Source organism: Sus scrofa, chromosome 14, assembly GCF_000003025.6.
Source record: "Sus scrofa isolate TJ Tabasco breed Duroc chromosome 14, Sscrofa11.1, whole genome shotgun sequence".
In the NCBI taxonomy this organism is placed as follows: Eukaryota; Metazoa; Chordata; class Mammalia; order Artiodactyla; family Suidae; genus Sus; species Sus scrofa.
Window position 1 is genome coordinate 4340701 of NC_010456.5, and position 20289 is coordinate 4360989.

Sequence of the window (20289 nt, forward strand, 5' to 3'; positions counted from 1 at the left end):
AAAAAAAAAAAAAAAAGGTGCCTAAAATGTTATGGACATTCTATGAGTTTTAGTTTAGGAGGACCTCACCTGGGCCAGTAGACGTTGGAAGAAAAGAGGATGGAGGGAGGACTTTAAGGAGTGGATTCTAGGAGTTCCCATCGTGGCTCAGTGGTTAATGAATCTGACTAGGAACCATGAGGTTGCGGGTTCGATCCCTGGCCTCGCTCAGTAGGTTAAGGATCCAGCGCTGCCATGAGCTGTGGTGTAGGTTGCAGACTCGGCTCGGATCCCGCGTTGCTGTGGCTCTGGTATAGGCTGGTGGCTACAGCTCTGCTTAGATCCCAGCCTGAGAACCTCCATATGCCCAGGGAGCAGCCCAAGAAGTGGCAAAAAGACAAAAAAAAAAAAAAAAAAGGAGTGGATTCTACAGGATCTAGAATCTGATTTGCTAGACAGGGTGATGGACTGGCTGGTGGGGGCAGGAATGATGGCTGGATAGGGACACAGTGGGAAAACAGTCTGGACTAGGCCGTAGACTGAGAGGATAATCTTCTCCCTGGGGACCCAGTAAGGCAGACCCCTCCCACCAAAAACAAAAACACAAACAAAAATATATGGAAGGATGAGTTCTTTAAAGCTGAACTTTTCTCTATCAAGTAATTTGGAAGGATGCTATTTTACCTTTAGCATCTATATAAGGATTGTGCCGTTTCGCCCCATGTGGAAGAACAGTGTTTGAAGCTTCATGCTTCTCAAGGGTCTTCATGGGAATAGCTGGACAGAATTGTTTTTGAGGGAGAGGAAGGTGAGGTTATAGGTGGCTCAGGGCTGCCACGGGGGATGTGCAGGGAGGGGGTTGGGGGGGCGGGGGGGACAGATAATAACAAGAGATGCTGAGGTTACAGGAGCTGGAGCCACATCTGCCAAGAAAAGATCTGCTGAGACACCCAGGCAAGGTGAGATTTCCAGGAGAGAGAACTTGGGGTGGAGAGGAGTCCAATTTATTTTATTCATTTTATTTTACCTTTTTTTGCTCTTTTAGGGCCTGTGGCATATGGAGGTTCCCAGGCTAGGGGTTGAGTTGGAGCTACAGCTGCCGGCCTATGCCACAGCCAGAGCCACGCTGGATCCAAGCTGCGTCTTCGACCTACACCACAGCTCATGGCAATGCTGGATCCTTAACCCACTGAGTGAGGCCAGGGATTGAACCTGCAACCTCATAGTTCCTGGTCGGATTTGTTTCCATCGTGCCATGATGGGAACGCCACAACACCAGATTCCTAACACACTGAGCGAGGCCAAGGATCCAACCTGTGTCTTCGTGGATACTGGTCAGGCTCATTACCACTGAGTCACAACAGGAACTTCCAGGAGTCCCATTTAGGCAAGGACAATGACAGGCATGGTCTCCCCAGATGTTGAAATAAGACGGCAGTTTGGTCCTCTGAACTTCCTTCCCTGAACCCAACCCCCCGACTTCCAGATACCGCCCAGCCCGTGGCCCGCCAGCTACACCATCCTGTAGCTGGCGGGCCGCTCAGAATGGAAAACCGTCGGATTTGTTTGTCTAGTTCAGCATGTAAGTTCCATCAGGAGAAAGAGCCTTGACTGGTTCACCTCTGTACTGATTCTAGTACAGGCTCGGCATATAGCAGGGCCTTGGTCAGAATGTGAACAGATCTGTGCATGGGCAAATGAGTAAAGGCAGGGTGGGTATTTCAGGCCTTGAGGAGTCCGGGCTGGGGAGAAATCTGGGGAGCAGGACCTTCCTCATACAACTTGGAAAGCACCTGCTGCGAGGGGCCTGGGGACCAGCTCTGGGCTGCCCCCCTCCTGATGGGCACAGCACGCAGTCCATCTGTGTGTCTCCATGAGACACCCTGCAAAACTATGTATGTATACATATATATGTATATACACAGCTTTTTGTTCTATTTTTTTTCCAAAATAAAAAGCAGGTTTGGGGCACTCAAGGAAGGATAGAGGCGTCACAGCCCTTCAGAGTGGGTAGGGTGGGGAAAGCCTTTGCCCCCCACTTTACTGCCCCTCCTGCTGCTGGAGCAGTCTTCCCAAGGCCCCACCTGTTTCCAGGCACCCCGCTTTTCTAGTACCCCTGGACTTGTGGCTGGAGAAAGGCTCATTGGCGCGGAAAGTGTAGGGGTTGCTGCAGGGCTTTTGGGTTTTTCGCTACGCCACATAAAACTCACCCTGGATTTATTAAGTGGCTTAAAACCACTGCCATTTAGGAGTTCCCATTGTGGCTCAGTGGGTTAAGACCCTGACATAGTGTCCATGAGGATGCGGGTTTGATCCCTGGCCTTGTTCACTGGGTTATGGATCTGGCATTGCTGCAAGCTGTGGCCAAGGTTGCAGAGGCAGCTCAGATCTGGTGATGCTGTAGCTGTGGTGTAGGCCGGCAGCTGCAGCTCTGATTTGACCCTTAGCCAGGGAACCTCCATATGCTGCAGGTGCAGCTGTCAAAAGGAAAAAACAAGCAAACAAAAAAACTCAACCCACTGCCATTTAATGTGCTCATGGTCAAGATTCTGGAAGGGCAGAATGAGGGGAGCAAACCTCGGTTCCAAGGGGGTTGGCTGGATCCTCGCTTAGCTGGAGCCTTGGTGGGACAGCAGGACACTCCCTGCTCCATGGGGTCTCTCCAGCAGACTTGAGGGGCTTCCTCTTTCTTTCCCCCCTTTTTAGGGCCACACTGCGGCATATGGAGGTTCCCAGGCTAGGGGTCGAATTGGAGCTGTAGCCAATGGCCTACACCACAGCCACAGCAACGCGGGATCTGAGCTGCATCTGCAACCTAGGCCACAGCTCAGGGCAATGCCAGATCCTTAACCCACTGAGCAAGGCCAGGGATCAAAGCTTCATCCTTGGAGTTTCCGTTGTGACCCAGCAGAAACGAATCCAACTAGGAAACATGAAGTTGCAGGTTCGATCTCTGGCCTCGATCAGTGGGTTAAGGATCCAGTGTTGCCGTGAGCTGTGGTGTAGGTGGCAGATGCGACTCGATCTGGCATTGCTGTGGCTGTGGTGTAGGCCAGTGGCTACAGCTCCAATTCAACCCCTAGCCTGGGAACCTCCATAGGCTGCGGGTGCGGCCCTTAAAAGCAAATTAAAAAAACAAAACAAAACAAAAAACCCCTGCATGCTCATAGACACTATGTCGGATTCATCACTGCTGATCCACAATGATGAGAACTCTGCGCCTCACATTTTTAATTCCCTCTTTATGTGTCCCTCCTCTCCTGCAACCCGAGCAGAAAACCCCTTTGAGCCTCGGATCTGAGCCCAGAGCGGTAGGGAACGCTTGTTGGGGTGAATGAGGAAGGCTGGCACCAAGAAGTCTGGACAGATGGCCCCTGTGGTGACTGTACCTTCCCAGCTGGGAGGCCCCGGGTGGTGGCAACAATGGCCACTCTGGTCTCCTGCCAGAGACCATATGCAATAGGCCACGAAGTGGGCTGGTGAGGTGAGCAGCTGGAGAAGTGAGGCAGAGGGGCCTGAGTTTGGGGGGGGTTGGGGACAGGTCACTTTGGGAGGGGGACCTTCTGCCTTTGCAGAGGGCCATGCACTTTGGGCTCCTTCACAGATAAGGTCACAGGGTGAATGATGGGCAGGGACCAGCTGGGGGTCTATCTGAGGCCAAGGCCCCTGCTTTCCTACAAGCCAATAATACCCTCCCTCATCCAGGCTGTCCCTGTGTCTTTCGCTGGTGGGAAGGCCATCACTTCTCTTGCTCCAAGTGCAGAGGCCCTGGGGAGCTGCCAAGCCACAGCCAGGGGAAAGAGGGTTGCTTGGGAGGGCGTGAGAAATGGCATTCTTTATTCATAAATAAAAACATAAAATTACCAGAAATAGTTTACATGGCCAAAAGAGGGCATCAAAAATAAATCAAAGCTGTCAAAAGCAGAGCAAACCAAACAACAAAACATAACCAAGAGAAAAACAACTCTGTACACATTCTTCCAAAGGCCAGCCCATCCACAGCCAGCCAGGGGCCGGGGTTCCCGCTCTGTCCCCAGAGGCAGCATGAGGGCGACCATAGGAGCGGTGACGGGGTCACAGCATCTATGTGCACAGGGGCACAGCTTCCTTCCACAGCCAGATGCTGAGGCTCAGCAGGTGCTTTCAGGGGTGGGAAGGCTCCCCAGTTCCCACGGAGCTCAGTGTCCACGGGGGCTGAGTGTGTCAGGCAGGAGTTACTGGGGATACAGCGGCTGGAGGGGAAACCCAGGGCAGGCGCCTCATGAGAGTCTGGTCATTCCAGGGCCCAGTGGCAGAGTCCTCTCTTGGCGAGGTGGTACTGGATGCTGTCTCTGCAGACAGGGGAGCATTTCTTCATCTCCAGGGAGCCAAAGTGTTGGCTTTGACCCTGCAAGGAGCAGGCTCGCCAGCAGCCGTGCTCAGAGGGAGGGGCGGTGAGCTCCCGCTGGCCTGGGGCCAGACCGCCTGCTCTGAGGTCCTCGTGGCCGACTTCCCCAGTCCCTGCTGAGCCTCTGCTGCTCAGAGCCTCCTTCTGGATTGGGCAAAGTCCAGGAACAGCAGGGAGGTTTTTATGCAGGTAAGGGAAGAAAAACCATATGGCGGTGAGGTCGCTCTGTTACAGGACACTTGTACTCTGGTGCAAGGGGTGCCACTGTGGGCCGCCCTGGGGCCTTGAGCTGGCAGCAGCCCAGGGAGGTCATCCACGGTTGGCCTGAGGCAGGGATGCGATGGTGCCCCTTTGCCCCTGAGCGCCCTCTCCCAGGCTTAGCAGCTACCTCTTGGCAGGCGTGGTCTTGAGGGCAGAGCAATGAGCTTTGGGCTGCTCTTTGGGCAGAGGGGTCTCCAGCCTGGGGAGGCGGCAGCAGCCCCTTTCTTTATTCCTTGGGGGCGGTCTCACTGGGAGGAAGGACTCGAACAAGACAGAGCCTGGTGGAGATGGAGGGACCAGAGACTGTGGTACCAGGAATGAGACCTCTTGGACTTGGGGGTTTGCACGTGCCCAGCAGAGGGGACTGGCCTCCAGGCCTGGAGGGGGCTCTTGGCCTCTTGATTCCAGGTTTAAATCGAGCCTAAGAGCAATGGCTTGAAATTCCAGAAAAGCTCCTCTGTCACATAAAGGCAGGACAGGTGCGGCTTAATGCAGGACTGAAGGCAGTGCCAACAGCAGAGGAGGTGGTGGCTTTGCTCTCAGCCCAGACTCGGGGAAAGAATGTGATGGCCCTGGAGGAACAGGGGACAGGAGGAGTAGCTCCCGGGGCCTGGAAGGGCCAGCAGTCAGGGACAGAACTGGGGGCACTGGTCTGGAATTGCTGCCATCCTCATCTCTCCTACCTCTGTGAACTCCTCTGGGCCCACAGGCATGAGGCCCAGGAATCCAGCAAGGGCTGGCTGTCCTAAGAACAGCAGCTGCGGCTAGAGGCAAAAATAGAACACGGAACGGCCTGGCTGCCTGCAAGATCTGGCTTGCCTCTGAAAAGACAAGAAAGGAAAAAGAAGGAAGAAGACGAAAAGAAAATTCCCTGAACCAAGAGGCTGAGAAACTACCTTATCTCTCCTCCCCACCTTGGCACATCCTCAGAAGAGAAGCCCAGCCCCCTGCAGGCCCTGGGTCCTTAACAACAAGGATCACATGGACTTGCAGTTGGAGGGCCCAGCTGGTGGCCCTGGGGCTGTTCGGAGGCTGTGTGGGTGCCTCCTACTCTTCTCAGCCCCTGGCACTCTGCGGACCCTCGCTGACCTGTAAAGCCTCTGTCTGCCCTTAGCCCTGGAAGTGAGAAGGGAAACAATGGGCAGCTGGATGGAGCAGGGTGCCAGCCCGCCCGGCACCATCTCAGTGGACACAGGTTATTCTGGATCTAAGCCAAGCCTTGGTTCTTGGGAAAGAACAGCTCAGAATAGCTGCTGGTCAACTTGAACCAGGTGGGGAAACCTGCACCTCTGGGGGTTATGAAGAAAGATGTGGAGGCTCCCCTGGGGACAGCTGGAAGTCAGACCCTCCACCTTTCCTTCCCAGCATCCACCCCAGGGACTGGGACCAATGGCTTTGGGAAGAGCAGTCAAGGGGGTCAAGCCACTAGCCATCCAGCGGTTGCCCATCTCGGTCTGGCCGCTACCACCCAGCTTCTCCCACAGACCCCCTCCGGTCTGGCTGAGTCTAGACACGCCTGGGCTGCCTCAGCTCACCCCTCCTTTCTGTGACCTGCCAGGGTCAGGAAGCTCTGATGTGGCTCAGCCAGGTTCTTCACACCCCACTCCAAACCCTGCCCCTCAGCGGCTGGGGGACGGGAGGAAATAGCTCGGGTTAGGACCCGGTCAGATTCCAAAGCTTCTGGTCCCAAGTGACTGCATCCTCTTCGCAAGGCATCCCAATTCGTGGAGGGTGGGGGCGGGGGGAGAGGTTGTGGGAAGAGAGATGGAGGGGAGCTTCCGTCCTGGGGAAGCCGCTGGCCTTCACGGTAGTCTCCACCCTCCCTGGGAGAGGGTATTTTGAACAGAGGTCAAGGTTTAAGGAGCCCTTAACGAGATGATGGCAATCCCAGGATTTATCTCTTCCCAAAGCTAGAGGTCTGGTGGGCCGCAGGGACGAGAAGCGCTGGGACACGGGAAAGGCGGGGCGAGGCCCCGGAGCAGCCCCGCCCCTCCGGCCCCTCCCCTCTTCTCCCTTCCCCTCCCCAGGCCAGGAGGTTTGCGCTTCTTCCAGAGGCCTGAGCAGGGGAGATCGCGAGGGAAGCCCCCATAGACCGGCTCAGCACCCCCTCAGCCTCCCAATGCCAGGTCCCCGGCTCGCTCCCGGGAGCCCCCTCAGATCTCAGTGGCGATGATGTCCTCGTAGGGAATGTCGGCCCCCTCAAGGTCAATCTCCAAGTGCTCCCCCGCACCGTCCCCGCGGGCCAGCTGCTGCAGCGCCTTCTCCAGGCGCTGGTTCCGCTGGTACATGGCCAGGTAGCTCTGCTGCAGCTGCTTCTGGTACTGGATCACCTTCTCCTTCTCCTCCTTCCACACCAGCCGCTCGTGCTGGAAGCCCGAGGACATCTGGTCGTGGCCCTGCCGCTCCTCCTTGAGCTCGGCCCTCAGCCGCTCCAGCTCCCGCTGCAGGGCCGGCACATCCTCGGCGGAGGCGGGCCCCAGGGCGGCCGCGTCCCGGCTCCGCTGCAGGGCGGCCTGGGCTCGCAGCTCCAGGAGCTCCTGCTCCAGCAGGTTCACCTTCTCCCGCAGGAGCTCCGCCTCGTTCTTCTTGCGCTGCAGCTCGTTCTCGCAGACCTCCAGCTCCAGGCCCTTCGTGCGCAGCGCGCTCTCCAGATCCTGCGTCTTCAGCTCCAGGCCCTCCAGCCGGCCCCGCGTGTCCTTCAGCTGAGCCTTCAGGTTGAGGATCTCACTGGCCTTGGCGTTGATTTCGGTCTGGGACTCCTTCAGCTGCTGCTTCAGGAGAGAGATCTCCCCGGACTTCTGGCACACCTGCCGCAGGGCGGGGCGGGGACAAGAGAGAGTGCCAAGCAGTGAGTCTATGTGTGGGGTCGGGGGGCGGGGTGGTGGCCAGAGGGGACAATTTAAAAGAACCAAGCTGGTCCCAAACACCTGCCTGGAGAAAGTCCCCAGCAAGGTGGTCTAGTGACCTATGAAAGTCAAGCCCCACATGTAAGGTTAACCTGACCCCCTTGCTGTACAGTGGGAAAATAAAAAAATTAAAAAAAAAAAAAAAAGAAAGAAAGTCAAGCCCCTTCATTTGAGTCTAGCTAGGTCTGTCCACATACCTGTCTCACCTCCAATTCAGTTTAAATTTCAACCAGTTCCCGTCGTGGCACAGAAGAAGTTGTGGGTTCCATCCCAGGCCTCGCTCAATGGATTAAGGATCTGGCGTTGCTGTGAGCAGACTAGGCTGGGATCCTGCATTGCTGTGGTTGTAGTGTAGGCGGGCAGCTGTAGCTCTGATTAGACCCCTAGCCTGGGAACTTCATATGCCGCAGGTGAGGTCCTAAACAGCAAAAAAAAAAAAAAAAAAAAAAAACCAAAACCTCAACCAGTCCCCAAACCCATAGCTATGTGCAAATCAAGGACATAGGTTTGTTTATATTTATTTAGTTATTTATTTTATTTTTACAGCTGTACCTGCGGCATATGGAAGTTCCCAGGCTCGGGGTCGAATTGGAGCTGGAGCCGCAGCTGCTGGCCTATGCCACAGCCATGGCAACACCAGATCCAAGCCACATCTGCAACCTGCGCTGCAACTTATGGCAACGCCGGATCCTTAACCCACTGATCGAGGCCAGGGATCAAACCCGAATCTTCATGGACACTACGTTGGGTTCTTAACCTGCTAAGTCACAACAGGAACTTCCAAGGACCAGTGGCTTAATCTGTCTGCGGCTGGTCGCTCCATCATCCACATTCAATCAGTGATGTCCCCCGGCTTCCTTTTGGCCACACCCAAGACATGCGGAAGTTCCAGGGCCAGCTGTGCCTTCTGGTTGAGGATTGTCACCATACACAGCAGCAGACTGAGCCGCTGCAAAGCCTGCTGCATCACAAGGGAACTCCATCAATGATGTCCATGCCGGCTTCTGCCAGATTTCCATCAGCCGTATTTATCCCACACCCTCTGGCCTCACCCCTGCACACCCTGTTCACCTCTCCTCCCTCCTGGAGTGAAAACTATATTCACACAATCATGGCTGCATCCCAGTGGCCAGCCTAGCTGGGAGACAGCCTGATGGGTTATCCGCCAAACAACAGCTCCAGTGTTCTCCCCCACCCACTCCTCCACCATTTCTGCTCCTATTTCCTATCAAAAGTCCACCGAGAGCAGCAAACAAAACCAAGGGCACTGACTCAGATCCACGTGTCCCTGGGGTCTTGGCCACTGGGGGTCATGGGTAGCTCAAAAGAAGACCAAGGCCAATCTGGCTGGCTATGTCACAGAGCATTTTCTGTTGGCCTGTGGGAAAACTGGCAAAAATGAAGGCCAGGGCCTGGGCCTCCACAGGATGGATTCTTGTTTGCTTCTTTGTTTTTTTAGGGCCACACCTAGAAGCTCCCAGGCTAGGGTCGAATGGGAGTTACAGCCACTGGCCTACACCACAGCTACAGCAACGCCACATCTGAGCTGCCTTTGCAACCCACACCACAGCTCACGGGAACGCCAGATCCTTAACCTACTGAGCGAGACCAGGGATCGAACCCACATCCTTATGGATACTAGTCGGGTTCATTACTGCTGAGCCACCATAGGAACTCCAGAAGCCATCTTAATATTGCTTCACTTTTCCCCTCACTGAGGAAACCACCTCTTGCTCTCATGAACCACCTACGAAGGAGGGGCGGCCCCACCCATGATGCTTGGTTGGGACCAAGTCTGCCTTCTCGAGGCTGAGCCTATACTTGTTTCATGAAAGGACCAGCAGAGCCACGGCTGAGGCCTGGGCCTGGCTTTGAATTCTGGCTCAACCGGGGTGACCCGGCTGATCCTGGATCCATTAGTGAAAGGGTGAAGTGATTAAAGCTGTGAACTCTGGGGCCTAACCCTTAGGATCAGTTCCTGGCTCTGATACCAGTTAGTGGTGACCTTGGAAAGTCATCTAATGAGTGCTTTGCTATTAAAACTGCTCTCTCTGTCTCATGCTCTTAACTGTAAATTGATGATTCGTAATAGTATCTACTTCATAGGGTTGTTGTAAAGATTCGATGACTGAACCTACAGCCTGCAATTAATAAACATTTTATGCATTATTATTATTATCATTATTATAAATTTGTTTGTAATATATTTCTGTGTTATTGTGAATATTTTTATTTTATTTTAGTTCTGGTTTTACTATAGAGCCTGACAGGACAACCTGGGAACAAGGTCAGAGCAATTGACCTTGCTGTGAAGGTTTGGATTAGACAAATGAGGACGGATGTACAATGCCAGCACTGGCCTATGTCTCTGAGACGGCCTGAAGTGTCCCCGAAGCCTGGCTGAGAAACGATGGCTGGGGTAGGGTCTGCGGTGCCAACACTGATGGGAAAGAGGAAAGGCACTGGTCCCACAGCTAAGGCCCTTTCCTCGCTGGGAAACCCGGCAAACAGAAAGCGACTCTCCCTTGCCACCTGTCTGGTGCCTCCACCCATCACTTCCACAGAAAGACTCCTTTTCTTCCATGCCCCGTAACACCTGTCACTCTAATCCCCAGGATAAGTACAGGCAGCTCAGTGCAAAGAGGTGGCAGGGAGGCTGAGGGTTTGTCACCCCCATCTGGGGTGGCGTTGGTCTCTCCAGATACGATGGCCCCTCAGCCCCTTCCCAGGTAGGAGACTCTGGGGTGAAAGCCATGAGCCTTCCAGTTCCCTGCACCACCTCCCAAGGCATCTCAGGTGAGAAAAGGGAGAGGGGTGTGGGGGTTAGGGGGTTAGGCTCTCCAGCCAGGCCAGGCCCGGCCCATGTGCCCCCATCTCCAGGTGTGCCTGAGTGAGTGGGTGCATGTGTAAGGGAGCCCCTTGCTTCCTGTCCTCCGTTTCCATCCCAGCCCACCCAATAGAAACCTCACACACACTTGTGTGTGGCGCAGCTAATTCTGTCCCTGAGACCTGCCCGGCTGCAGCCACTCCTACCGGTGGGCAGAGTCCCTGCCCTCAAAAGTCCCAGAGGAATCCTATGAGCTCTCATCTCGTGGGCTCTAGGACCAGCGTGACCTCAGGGTGGCTTGTGGTCCTGCAGAGCCTCTGGGGGACGATGCAGTGCATCTGCCCTCAGACAGCCCGGCTGGATCTCGTTTCTCTCATTCCAGTTTCTCAGTCAAAGACTCCCTTATTAGTAAATTCAATTCTGGCCACGAGGCCCTGCCGAGGGTGAGGAAAGGGGGAAGCCCAGACTAAGCATCCCCGGCATGGTTTAACCTGGAGCTGCTCCTTTAGGTCAGGAAGCTGTGACCAGGCAGAGCCCTGCGGGGCTTCTGGACACAAAAGACTTTGTATGTCCCATTTCTTGTTTTTAGGAAATGGGCCTCTTTCTGCCTCCATGGTCTTCCCTGAGTTTGAGGGCCCTGTGCTTACAAAGCCGGCAGGTCAGCTCAGTTTCCCTGTGGAATTTGTGTTCCCACCATTGCCTCGAGCCCCAGGAGACCTGCAGAAGGGAGGCGCTGGCACTGAACCCCTGACCACCCCCCTGGGCCCATGCCCGCTGCCTCACCTCCCACTGCGTCTCCTCCAGCGCTGGAGCGAAGCTGGTCTTCTCCTTCTCGTAAGACCTGAGCTTGGTCTCCAGCAGGTCCTGCTCCTTCATGAGGCTCTCGAGCTCCTGCCGCAGCTGCCGCTTCTCCTGCTGCAGCTGGAGCACCTGGAGGTGCAGCACCTGCTGTGCACGCTGGCTCTTCTGCGCCGCCGCCTTCAACTTGCTCTTGGGCTCCAGCCCCTCCAGCTCGTCCTTGCAGCGCCGCGGCCGCTCCTCGTAGGCCTGGCTGGTGGCCAGCTCTTTCTCCTCGAAGCTGCGGTGTAATTTGTGGAGCTCGCCCTCCCTCTCCAGCAGCTTCTGCTCCAGCTCCTGGATGGTGCACTGGTCTGTGGAGATGGGGGAACGCACTGAGCCCTTGTCTGCCTTGCTGGGGTGGCCCAGCTTGCTCCCCCCGTCGGAGAAAGACAAGGCCTTCAGGCTCATCATGTTGCTGTCCTGGAGGATGACGCCCTGGGTGATATTATGGGCTGAGCCCCCAAAACGGCTGGCCGGCCCCACGGGTGTGACCAGCGGGTCCAGCTGGTAGCTGCTGCTGGTGCTGTGTGTGGGCAAGCTGGACATGGAATTCCGGCCGGAGTCAGACAGCGCCCCAGAGCACAGGCTGGGCTTCAGCTCCTGCTCCTTGGGCTTGTCTGGAGGCGCGGGGTGCAGCTGGTGGCTGGCGCTCTCAGGGGATGAGTGGAGGAGGGCGCCTGACCGGGGCAGCACCGGCTTGAAGGCTGTGGGTCTCACGGCACCCTTCTCGGAGCCCTGGGGAGGAAAACAGCCAGATCAACCCTGTGTCTCCCCCCGATGCACCCCCAGCCAAGTGTATGTGCCAGCAGGTGGCACGTGGCGCCTTCCTAGTCGGAAGCCACAGGGGGTGACTCTCTCTCAAGAAGGAGAAATTCCTCTATGCCTAGCAACAACCTTAAGGATCACAAGGCACTTTGTTTTGTGAACTGCCAACCTGTCATCAGCTAGTCCCATCCTCCTGAGATGACAAATTGCCTTTTTTTTTTTTTTTTGTCTTTTTGCTGTTTCTTGGGCCGCTCCTGTGGCATATGGAGGTTCCCAGGCTAGGGGTCAAATCGGAGCTGTAGCCACCGGCCTACGCCAGAGCCACAGCAACTCAGGATCCAAGCCGTGTCTGCAACCCACACCACAGCTCACGGCAACGCCGGATCGTTAACCCACTGAGCAGGGGCAGGGACCGAACCCGCAACCTCATGGTTCCTAGTCGGATTCGTTAACCATTGTGTCACGATGGGAACTCCCAAATTGCCTTTTAAGGTTCACTGGCTGAGACCCCTCCCCACGCCAGGTCTCTGGCTCTGGGCTTCGTGTGGTGCAGGTATGGATGCTGGACGTGGTGTACCCGGAGAAGCCCACCCCTGGTACAGCTTCACTGCCCCTTCCCACAGGCCAGGAGCAGGGACACTGGCTGTGATCTCCCCCAAGAGTTGGGGCGAATCTCTTGAAGTAACAGTCCTTTCCCTAAAGTTGTCATTTTCACTGTTAGATGACTTCATAGTTTATAAGCCCTTTATTTTGAAAAACTCAAAGCTGTATGTGGACCTAAGGGGCCACCCCTAGCATGTAAAAGCTATAGATCCATTCCCCCAGGTGGAGCCAGGGCGCTGAATGCAAACAGTGTTTTCAGTGTCCACTGGCAGGAACCATGAGAGAATTGAGCTGGCATGAGGGCTAAATTTCCTTTTTTTGGGGGGGTGGGGGCTGCACTCACGGTGTAGGGAAGTTCCCAGGCCAGGGGTTGAATCAGAGCTGCAGCTGCCAGCCTACATCATAGCCGCAGAAACTCAGGATCTGAGCTGCATCTGTGACCTACACTGCAGCTTGTGGCAACACTGAATCCTTAACCCACTGAGTGAGACCAGGGATCGAACCCGAATCCTCGTGGATACTAGTCAGGTTCTTAACCCACTGAGCCACCATGGGAAGTCCCTGGATTTCTGAGCATGTAGGACTCCTTACCCTCATCCCTAATTGATGATGATGATAGCAAACAGCCTTATCCAGCAAAGATGCTTTGGGGCTGGCTTGAGCAGGAGTTGCTGCCCACCAGAGCAACAAAGGAGGGAAAACCCCCCTCCACGAGTCCACTAGCAAGAGAAGCTGCTAGCTCTCTCCAAGTGGGCTCTCCACCTGCTCTTCCAGACAGTAACTGAGACCCTTCTCCTTCCTACGAGCTTGAAATTGCTGCTATTGGTCCTGCCTTTGCAACCCAAAGTTACACCCTGGCAGAGCTCAAAAAGTCTTTCATTTTCCCATTGCTCTTTGCTCAGGGGTCACCACTGCGCCTTTCCCTCGTCTAACCTTTGCTCGATGGCCTGTCTGAGCACTCCTGCCCTCACCGAGCCACTCAGCCTCTTTTAGCCCTCCATGGCCACTCCCTGCCCCCTGTCCCCGCCGCTTCAGGGCTCTCTCCTGCCTTCTCCACCCACCCTGGAGTCCCCGCTTACCATTTCCAGCTGATTGGAGAAGGGCATGAGCTTGGGTGGGGTGGACGGGCCGAAGTCAACCCCAGCCTGGCCTCCTAGGTCCCCACTGGACAGTGCGGTGTAATCGGGACGGTGGGAGCCCCGAGCCTTCTGGCTGACCTTGATGTAGAAGAAATCTTCACTCTTGCCCATTTTGGAGCTGGACTTGCCATGGCCTGAGTCCTGAGAGAAGCCAAATCTCAGCAGCCCGTCTGAGTACCGATTGAGTTTCTTCAGGTGCGAGGATTTCCGCAGCTTGTATTGGGAGGCCCGGCAGTGCTTGCTGTGGAAGCCGTGGCCGGAGATGAGGCTGCTGACGCTGCCCATGGTGACACGGGGCTGAGGACAGGCGGGGCAGAGCAGGGACCTGGCGTGGCTGTGGCAGCAAGGGGCAGTGCTGGCTCTTTGAAGAGACTGCGGTCATAGCAGAAGCCTCGCAGAGCCCCAGGGAGCCGAGATCTGGAAGGAGACACAAGGCAAGGTCAGCCTGGGGCGGGTCACTGCTCTGTCCCCACCAGTGACTCACAGAGGAGGGATTCTGACCACTAGATTTGAGCAGCAGAGAAATATGTTTCTCTTGACAGAAGCTTGGCCCTGTGTCTGTTTCTGGGCTGTCCGCTCATTCTTCCTTTGTCTGCTAATTCAGCAACTATCCTCCAAAAGCCTACGTGGGGAATGGCTCTGTCCTCAGCACTGGGATACAGGAGTGACTGGAGCAGTAACAGTTTAGTATAGTGGGGACAGGCCACAAACAGATCAGTGGGTCCAACCCCCAGCGACCTATGTGCTGCGGGAGGAAATAGAGTGAGTCAGATGGAATTCTGAGAAGTGGTTATTATTTTTCTTCTTCTTTTTAGGGCCACACCTGCAGCATATTGTGCTAGGGGCTGAATCAGAGCTGCAGCTGCAGGCACCGGTTCTGAGCTGCATCTGCAAACTCTTTTGCAGCTTGAGGCAAGGCCAGATCCTTAACCCACTGAGCCACGGTGGGAACTCCAAGGGAGGTGGTTATTTTTTGTTGGGAGGACGAGAGAGGCCTCTCTGTTGGGTATTGTTTGAAGATACCTCAAGAAAATGATGGAGCAAGCCACATGGAGCTCTAGAGGGAGAGAAGAAGCTCAGAAGCAAAGCCCTTGTGTGGAGTGTGCTGGGCTTTTGAGACCAGCAAGGAGACCAATCTGGCTGGAGAGTAGTTAGTAATGGGGGGGGGGGGTGCACAGGGGCTGTAGACCTTGGAAAGCTGGCAGGTGCCAGGCAACAGAGAAACTGGGCAGCCATAACGGCTTTGGATTTTCATCTGATCGAGATGAGAAGCCTTCAGAAGGCTTTTAAACAACCGGATATGACTTAGGCTGTGGAGGGTTCCCTGGGCTGCTTGGTGGAGAAGAAGTCGTTGAAGGTCACGGCTGGATGTGGTGGGTCAGTTATGGCCGGCGAATGACCAGCACAACCAGGCCAGGGTGGTGACTATGGATTCAGTTTTAGATGTGAATTTAAGGTCGGGCTGATAGGATTGTTAAAAGATGGGAGGCAGGCAGCGAAAGTGAGGCATCCAGGATGACTTCGGTGTTTTTATCCAAGCAACTAGAAGAAGTTGTCATTTATTGAGATGCAAAAGACCACAAAAGGAGCCAGTTTGGGATGAAGTGGGGGTGGAAAATAGGAGTTGAAGACGTTAGGTTTGCAAAGCCTCTCAGACATCCGAGGAGTGATGTCGAGTAGGCAGTAGGATGGGTGTGGAGCGGTGGGAGCTGCCGATTTCCATGTGCAAGTTGTGCAGAGAAGCTAGCTCTGAGACTAGATGAAAAAGCAAAGGCATACAGACAAGCAAAATGTGAGGACTGGATCGTGGAGGTCAGGAAGGTGAGGAGGAATGAGGAAGAGACCCTGAGAAGGCTCGACAGCGATGCAGGAGACCCAGGAAAGACAAGGATGAGGATGGTGCCAAGTGCTGCTGAAGCAAGATGGCGACTGAGAGTCAGTCAATGGATGTGGCCGTGTGGAGGCACCAGTGACCTTGACATGAGTGGTTTTGGTGGGGTGGAGGGAAGAAAGGCCTGATGCAGAGGGTTTTAAGAGAGCAAGAGAAGAGAAACGGTAATATTGAATATGAAGAAGTACATGAGAGACTGGGTTTGGATTCCCAGTTATGCTCCCTGTTGGCCATGAGGTAGGCGGTAAATTCTCACATCTGTAAGCTTCAGTTTCAGACTAATTCCAAGACACATTTTAAAAGTCTCTCTTTTTTTCGAGTAATAGGAATGCATCTTATAATCCATGCTGAAAACAGTAACAATGACCTTGACAATCACCAGACTGAGGAAAGCACCAGACAGCAATGCGGGCACTCTGGCGGAGGCAGGCGAATCACCGAGCATAGGTCACGTGACTTTCAGAGGTAGGAGAGGCTGGGTGGTTGTCATGCATTGAGAAGGATTATTTCTTAGTCCATCGAGAGATAGATGATCCAATGAAGGGAGGGAAAGACTAAAGTAGGAAATGCTGAAGGAACCCTCATTCTTTACTCTGCTCTAAATTATCCTGTCAATCCTACAGGGGTGAAAGGCACCCCACGTGGGTGATGAGGGTGTGTGGGCATGGCTGAGGGAGCCAGAGGACTCCTCACACTCTGAATGTGAAGGCTCAGGTTCAAACTTGCATTGTCATCCTGAAGAATAAAGTGGTTGTGGTATGAAAAAATACATTGTACATTTCAATCACAAAAGCGCAACACAACAAAACGTTATGGTGTAAGCATCACGTATGTTTTTCTGTGAAAAGCTTTGATTGAATTGATGGCCTCTTAAAATGAGGGAAAAATCAAGGATGCCCACCTCATAGGGTCATGTTGAACGGTTTATTGGATACCACCAGAAGCTGAGATGTCTGGCACATTTATTGAAAGCCTCTCAGACAGAAGGCATTCACTAAGTGAGAGGTATATTCACTGGTATCTATGATTTATATTGTCATCATTGTTCTCCCCAGCATTTATTGTCCTTAGGCTACCTTCAACGGCTATATTTCATTCTTCATTTTTTATTTTCACAGCCATACCCAAAGCATACAGTGGTTTCCAGGCTAGGGGTGGAATCAGAACTGCAGCTGCTGGCCTACGCCACAGTCACAGTAGCGCTGGATCTGAGCCACATCTGTGACCTACCCCACAGATCGAGGCAATGCCGGATCCTTAATCCATTGAGCAAGGCCAGGGATCGAACCTGCATCCTTGTGGATACTTGTTGAGTTCTTAACCCACTGAAATACAGTGGGAATTCCCCATTTTTAAGAACTAGTTCTGGAGTTCCCGTCATGGCTCAGTGGTTAACGAACCCAACTGGCGGCCATGAGGTTGCAGGTTCAATCCCTGGCCTCGCTCGGTGGGTTGGGGATCCGGCATTGCCATGAGCTGTGGTGTAGGTCGAGGATGTGGCTTGGATCCTGCGTTGCTATGGCTTTGGTGCAGGACAGCAGCTGTAGCTGTGCTTCAACCCCTAGCCTGGGAACTTCCATATGCCACAGGTGCAGCTCTAAAAAGCAAAAAAAAAAAAAAAAGAAAAAAAGAAAAAAAAAAAAGAAAAGAAAGCAAGGAAGGAAAATTAACCTGAGGTTTCTTGGTTTACAAAATGGAAATAATCACGATTCCACAAGATCCATACGAGGGTGAAGCAAACTCACAGAAGTCAAGGGCAATGCTTGGCCCATGACAGGTGCTGTCCAGCTGTGTGTGTGATCAAGAGAAGGATGGGACTCAGGTGGCTTCAAGAAGCATAGGGCAGCTGGAGCAGGACTATGATATGGGGCAGGCATGTAAAATGAATCTGCTTGCAGCTCTCCTGCTGCACCCCTATCTTGAGACCACCTGCAAATATGTCTTTTCTCAATCTTTTCATCCTAGGCATCTGGCGGGTCACAGTCGCCATGCTCCCCGGTGAAAACCTTTGAAGGCTTTCCATTGTGCTGAGAGCAAAGCAGACTCCTCGTGAGTCCTGCAGGCCCCAGCAGGCCCCGGCTTTGCCCACCGCCCCAGGCTCCTCCCCACAACGACAGCCACTCTCTTTTCTCCCTGTTGGCTGAACACACCAAGCCTTCTCCCAGCGAGGAGCTTCCGCCCCTGCTGCTGCCTCTGCCAGCGACAAGCCTCTTCCCTTAGGCCCTCCTCATCACCGATTTCCCTTTCTCATCCTTCAGTTTTCAACTCAGGATGAGAGCCCCCCTGTGAGGTGGCTTTCTCTGGTTGCCCTTGTAGAAATCCATCTCCCTGTTCCTCTCTGTTAGGCCAACCTATTTATTTTCTTTGTAACACTTCCTTTAACCTATAATAATCTTTTTTTTTTTTTTTAAATATAGAACTGCACTATTTATTTATTTATTTGGCCCTACTCACAGCCTGCGGAAGTTCCTGGGCCAGGGACTGAACCCGAGCCGCAGCAGTGACTACATCAAATCCTTAGCTACTAAGCCACCAGAGAACTCCTACAATACTTTCATTTTAAAAGAGGTTTATGGGAGTTCCCATCATGGCTCAGTGGTAATGAGCCCAACTAGTATCCATGAGGACTGGGGTTCGATTCCTGGCCTCGCTAAGTGGGTTGAGGATCCAGCATGGACGTGAGCTCTGGTGCGGGTGGCAGACATGGCTCGCATCTGGTGTTGCTGTGGCTGTGGTGTAGGCTAGCAGTTGCAGTTCTGATTGGACCCCTAGCCTGGGAACTTTCGTATGCTGCAGGTATGGCCTTAAAAAGACAAAAAAAAAAGTGTTTATGGTGTGCATAAGTTTTTGTCTCCAGAGTTTCTAGAAGAAGAAAAAAAAAAAAAATGAAGAAAATCAGGCAAAAACTCAGAGCGGTCAGATGACGTGGCCCTGGTCTTTCCACTGGCCAGTGACCAAGGTGGGGTTTGAACCCAGATCCAAATTTCATGATCTCCACATGAAAGCACATTGCTGGGGGCTGTAGCTGAGGCTCAGAGATGTCAGGGATCCTGTCCCGGAAGCCAGGTCAGTTGGCAGAGAGAAAGCCTGGAGGGGGGAAATCAAGCTCGTGGCCTCCGGCGGTAGCTTTAGTTCCCTTTGGGGAAGATGACAAGGCTTTAGGTCCAGGTAAGCTTCCGCCAGTGACCTCAGCAGCAGCCAGGATGGTGTGTGATGCACAGGCAGTGCTGGGCCCTGGGGGACTGAGGGCAAAAAGACAAAGGATGCAGAGCAGCAAAGTCGAGGAGTGGGTGAGGCACGCCGGCTCTGATCCCGAGCGCATTCCTGTCCCTTAGCCCCGGTCCCCTGCTCTCCATCCCCCAGGTCTGAACACACAGAGGTGCTTTGAAGTTTGAGATTATCGCCAGATCCACTTGAGGCTAAACTAATTACCTTCAAGTGTCTAGACTTGTTCGGTTTTCAACTTGCAGAGAGCATCACAGAAAACTTGGCTGTGATCCACCCTAGTTCCCAAACCCTAGATCCCCCCACCACACCCCCACGCCACCAGACTGGCTGTCTCTATCCTCAGAAAGGACAAGGGGCAGGGCACATTTTTCTCCCGAGGAAACAAATCCCCACTGGCCAGGAGTACGTGCTCGGGGTGGTGGTGAGCAACCACACAGATCTTGGAGATGCGAGAAGCAGAAAGGAAGAGGCAAGAAGATGCAGAGAGGAAAAGGCAAAGGAGCCACAGGCCCTCACGCCGAGCAGGTCAGCGTCACCTGCTTGGACTCCCACTGGTTTTCCAGAAGAAATCCAACGAGAATTAGAGTTTAGGTCTTAAGAGAGGAAAAGAGAAGAAATGGCCAAAAAACAGCTGGCGGAAAAGGACCTCCTGACCTATGCTTCTCAGAATCGGATCCCCTGGGAATTCAGGACATTTACCCCAGAACCAGTGCCAGCCTCCCCTCCCCCATGCGACCACCTCCCCACCCCCAGAGTGTCTGCTGCCCCAGGACAGGCAAGGACCAGGGGATCCTGGGAACTCCCAAGGCCAGGAGCTGCTGAGACTCCCACCGCAGCTGCCACCCCCCCATCCACTCTGCACCCTCCCTCCCCAAGGAAACCGGGGCTCACGCCAGGGTGACACATTCCTCTGATGTCCTTTTCTGGAATATGGAGATAGAGGCATGGTGTTGAAAAGGGGGTCTGTCTGTCTGGAAGGTGAGAAATACTATTGCTCCCCCTTCCGTCCACACCAGGGGGAGAAGCAGTTGTGGCCACAGTGTGAGCTTCGGGGTTTCGGGAGAAACAAATAACTTGGCCTTAGATTACTGACTTCGCTAATGACTCCCTGCTTCCTCCAGGGACTGGGAAGGAAGGGAAGCTAAAGAAATTGTGTGTCACCTCAGTGCAGTTCCCGCCCCCAACACTCAGTCTTTGGGGTCCCGCAGCCCTAATTCCCAAGGCTTGGACAGACTTGGGCCAACTTCAAAGGGAGTTCTGTTGTTCCCGTCTCGGTGCAGCGGAAACGAATCCGACTAGGAACCATGAGGTGGCCCTGGTCTTTCCACTGGCCAGTGACCAAGGTGGGGTTAAGGATCCGGTGTTGCCGCGAACTGTGGTGTAGATCGCAGATGAGGCTCAGATCTGGCATTGCTGTGGCTGTGGTGTAGGCCAGCAGCTGTAGTTCTGATGTGACCCCTAGC

At 54.0% G+C, this 20289-nt stretch overlaps 1 protein-coding gene across 2 annotated transcripts in view; it reads right to left on the reverse strand.

Annotated features, from left to right (window-relative positions):
* LZTS1 (leucine zipper tumor suppressor 1) overlaps nucleotides 3796-20289 on the reverse strand; it is a 59713-nt gene continuing 43219 nt past the window's right edge. For both annotated transcript variants that reach the window (XM_001925505.4, XM_021072721.1), the window contains exons 2-4: nucleotides 13648-14124; nucleotides 11144-11935; nucleotides 3796-7434 (exon numbers count right to left, since the gene is read on the reverse strand). In XM_001925505.4, coding sequence (XP_001925540.1) covers nucleotides 6781-7434; nucleotides 11144-11935; nucleotides 13648-13992 — 1791 coding nt within the window. In that variant the 5' untranslated portion in view covers nucleotides 13993-14124 and the 3' untranslated portion in view covers nucleotides 3796-6780. The remainder of the gene's footprint in view (nucleotides 7435-11143; nucleotides 11936-13647; nucleotides 14125-20289) is intronic.